Source organism: Aptenodytes forsteri, unplaced genomic scaffold, assembly GCF_000699145.1.
Source record: "Aptenodytes forsteri isolate BGI_AS27 unplaced genomic scaffold, ASM69914v1 Scaffold119, whole genome shotgun sequence".
NCBI lineage: Eukaryota > Metazoa > Chordata > Aves > Sphenisciformes > Spheniscidae > Aptenodytes > Aptenodytes forsteri.
The window spans coordinates 4,791,826-4,795,909 of NW_008796165.1; the positions used below are offsets into that span (position 1 = coordinate 4,791,826).

Here is a 4,084-nt window from a genome sequence, read left to right on the forward strand (position 1 = left end):
GGGCAGCGCTGGCGCACGCGCACCGGGCCCGCGGCGCCCAGCTCTGCCCTCCCGTGGCGCATGCGCGGGGGGGGCGCAGGCCGTCAGGGTGAGAGCGCGCTCGCTCGCCCCGCCGAAGGGGGTATGCCCGGCGACGGCGGGCTTCGTAAAAGAGGGCCTGCTGAGGTGTCCTGTGTGCTGAGCACCCTTCTCCCTCAGCGGGCGTAGGAGGCGGATCTGCCCCGCTTGTGGTACGTCTGTCTGATCCTTTGTCTTATGTGCTTGCATGGTCACTTGGCCCTGTGGAGCCGGTTCACCCCCGCAGGCACCTCCGGCCACTGCACCACGAGCTCGCTGCCTGCTCTGTGAGGAGCTTTCTTGTCTGTGGTTAAAGGTGGTCCCCTGCTAGGTTCGCTCACTGCGGCTAGTGCCGAGGTAACTGGTGAACGGCGGATGTGCCGTCACCGTATTTGCTGCCTTCACAATCTCTGTCCCTCGGTCATATTCCCTTCAGGCATGCTTCTGCAAACCGGACTCCTAGCCACCTTAACCTGTGCTTGTGAGAGAGAAACGTGGCAGTGTTGGGGAGAGACCACAGCTACCATCTGCCTGGGGGAACCCCAGAGATGGGAGGCAGGGGGAACTGCCGGTCGTTAGCTCAGGACTGTGGCATCAGAGCCAGCCCTGACTGGAGGCAGAGCCAGCCCACGCACCCCCTTTCTCTACAGTGTGATGCCTTGTTTGGGCCTTCCTCTTCATTCCAGCACAGATGTTTCATCACAGTGTCCTGTGCCCCCACCATGTGGGCCACTGGGGTGAGCACTGATCCTGAGGTGCAGAGCATGCTTCCGTCTTAGTCTGTATAATTCACTGAGTCACTGCATGCCTGAGCACTGACCGAGGGATGAGCATCACATACTGACACGCACATGGTCACTGGATCCAGCAGAGCTGGCACTGATTCTGAGAAAAAAGCATCCCTCCTGAGTTTTCCACAACCGTTCCAGCAACATGACATGCAGCCAAAGCAAAAAACAGAGCGCCTCTTGGAATGCTTCCATATCTGTTTACTGTGAGACTGGGAAAGAAAAACGTGTCTACTTACAGTTACAATGGTCATGGCCCCTCAGGCTTGTCTCATGATTCTGCGTTTCATTGTAATAACTTTTAAATGTGCTTCTGGAACGAATCTGAATCGTGATACTCTCTGGGGACTGTTGGTTTCTCCATTCATCAGCATTACATTCTTGACAGTGGAGTGGTAAAATTACCTTTCAAGCTGGTCTTAAAAAATACCCATACAAAATATAGATCTAGATAGGAAAATAAGGTTTCTGCAAGCACACATGGTTGGATGCATGCTGATATAGCTCAGTATAAATTTTAAGCTAGGCTAATAAATGTGTTGAGATTTTTCTTTCATTGATGAATCAGTAAAAGAAACCAGACCCCTCTCGCACTGACATTTTATTCATCGGAAGTGGCCTGTGAGTAAAAGGCTTAGAATTCTCCTAAATGCCAGTGGCTCAGTCGCTGGCTGATGTCAGCTGTTAGACACTTGGCCAGTACTAGGATTTCACAGCATAGCGCCAAATTTACAGACAAAAAATAGCGTTGCTGAGACTGCTAATTTTGCCCTGAAGGCCTGTCCTGTCCTGTATTAATGTGGTTGAATGGTTCTGCCTCCAGAAGAGGGCACTGCTTCAGCATGTTTCTTTTGTAACCACACAGAATCTGTACAAGGTGGAGCTAATGCTCCTATATACTATTGTGCATCTCCCAAAACAAGCTGTAGATTTTCAGGAATAAGTCTGAAAGTACATTTGATAGTGTGAAATTGCACTGTAATGAGGAGGCATTCGATTAACGCCAAGAATGACAGTCATTGCAGTGAAGGAATTAAAAATGTCTTCAATTTTAATTTAATAGGGCCCTAACATATTTGCCAATAAGCCAGCTGAATGCTGACTGACACATAGGACAGGTGACAAAAAAGGCATGCCTTGTGCTCCTCAACGTGTCCCACTGGTCACTCCTGCACAGAAGTGCTGCTGTCACAGTACCAAAACCCCCCAGTGAGAAGAATCTCACAAACAAGCTATTCAGGCTTTCTCTTGAAAAACCCCTGTGCTGTGCCAGAGCGCCATAAAACATTGCAGTCCTCCTTGTGTTATCCCACAGAGGCCCATGGCTGCTCAGATTTCTCTGGCTGAAGGCTTCTCAGGAAAACCTTTCCAGATGCCTGGAAGATGTTCTGCTGAGCTAAGGTGTCTGTGCTCCCTCTCTCAAATCCTGCAGATGGTGCTGTTTCTACAGGATGATACGTTCGAACATGCAACAAAATGGGTGGCCAAAAGGTGTTGCATGTGTGGGTGTTGTAGTTCTCCTCTGTTACAGGAAGATCTTTGTTAGATCTAAGGTGTTTTGTTTTTTTTTTTTTTCCCCTGAACTCCATAAAGATGGAGGGCTTTTAGTCTCAAAGAAACTAAAAGAAAAATAATTGATTTGAAAGTGCAGTTTTGCCTTTCTGCCTCTAGTCTGTCCATTATACCTATAGCTTTGGGGATCATTTTGACTTAGTATTCAAGCAGTATCCTTACCATGGTTGGCTGCTAAAATTCTCTCTTGCAGATGACACATGAAACTCAGGCCTTGACTATTTGTAGGTACAACAAACCCCGTGGGATGTTTGGTGATAGAGAGTCGCTTTCCATGAAAGTCAACCAGAATGTGCCAGGTCAAATTCCCCAGTTTCAATGGGTATGAAATCTTCACTTCCCTTTCCAAACTGCAGTGCATCTCTGCACTTTGTCCTCTGTGCTAGGGCATGTGCTATAATCTTTCAGTGGTACAGTCAGTTGCCATTTTAATTACTAATTACCCACTGTAGTTACCACTTGTATTATAATGCACTTGACCTATCAGATGAGAGGTGTTGGACAGCTTCACCAAAATGGAAAGGAGTTTACTTTGTGTTTTGGTGTCCAGGTCACAAAACCTTCACAGGATACAACCATTTCTGCTCCACTTCCCTGAGTTTCATAAGGACTTGAACTCAAACTTCTCCCAGGGAAGCCAAAATTGCAGAAGTACAGAGCCACCAAGAGTTTATGAGGACTAGAAATATCTCTAGTGCACTAAGCTACATCTCTTATACTTCCAAACTTCTCTCTGTTAAGGCCTGTGTTTGCCCAGGTGTCCCATTTACCCTGGATGCCATTGCATGCACAAAGCAATGATGCAGATCAGCAGTCTCTGTTGATGCACAGTTTAGTGGAGCGGTGGTGCTATGTGCTGCATGATGAATATGCAGCCCCTGGTAAGGGTAAGATGAGAGAGGCTGCTGGAGTTCACACTCATGCAACATGGAGGATGAGTGGAGGCTCCCTGGGTACTTTCAAGGTATTTCTCAAAGACAATGGTGGTTAACCCCTTATCACCCCAATGGGACTGGTTATCATGTTGTCTACTTAGCCAAAAGCCTCTAATGAGCTACAGGCACTAGATTCTAATTAGATATGTGCATAAACCTGTCATCAGCTTACATTTTTATGTGATACATAAGCTTTAGTGGATGAAGGAGCTTCCCTTCAGGGTCTGAATGTTTCCCATCTCAGTGGGTAAAGGCATTGTGCTTCACAGTGAGATAACACATTTTCCAGACTTAAGAGCCAGGCATGAGAACACTCTCTCTTGGCAGGTTTGGGCCAGGCCCAAGAGCTATTACTTTCATTCCTGTGAGGGTTAATGAATCTTGATGATTATGTGTGTGTGTGTGTGTAGGGTAGAGGTCTGAACTGGAATTGACCCAAAGATGGAGAAGAAGAGGGGTGCCCAAAGCTAGTCTTTCTGCACAGGCATCCCAGAATATAGGGCTTGTGTGAAAACTTTTAAGTTTTCACACTACCAGCAAGGTGATGCTGGCTCTGTCCATTTCTCAGCTGAACTGCAAATGGCTAGGAAAACTGTAAAGCTCATTGAAGTGCCATGCTGAATGATTCTCCTCTCCTCTCCTCTCCTCTCCTCTTCTCCTCCCTTCCCTTCCCTTCCCTTCCCTTCCCTTCCCTTCCCTTCCCTTCCCTTCCCTTCCCTTCCCCTCCCTTCC

At 47.7% G+C, this 4,084-nt stretch overlaps 1 protein-coding gene across 1 annotated transcript in view; it reads right to left on the reverse strand.

Annotated features, from left to right (window-relative positions):
- The window catches only part of IPP (intracisternal A particle-promoted polypeptide), an 8,127-nt gene extending 7,028 nt beyond the window's left edge, over nt 1–1,099 (reverse strand). The window contains exon 1 of the mRNA XM_009287464.2: nt 1,085–1,099. Coding sequence (XP_009285739.1) covers nt 1,085–1,099 — 15 coding nt within the window. The remainder of the gene's footprint in view (nt 1–1,084) is intronic.
- Nucleotides 1,100–4,084: the final 2,985 nt, after the last annotated feature.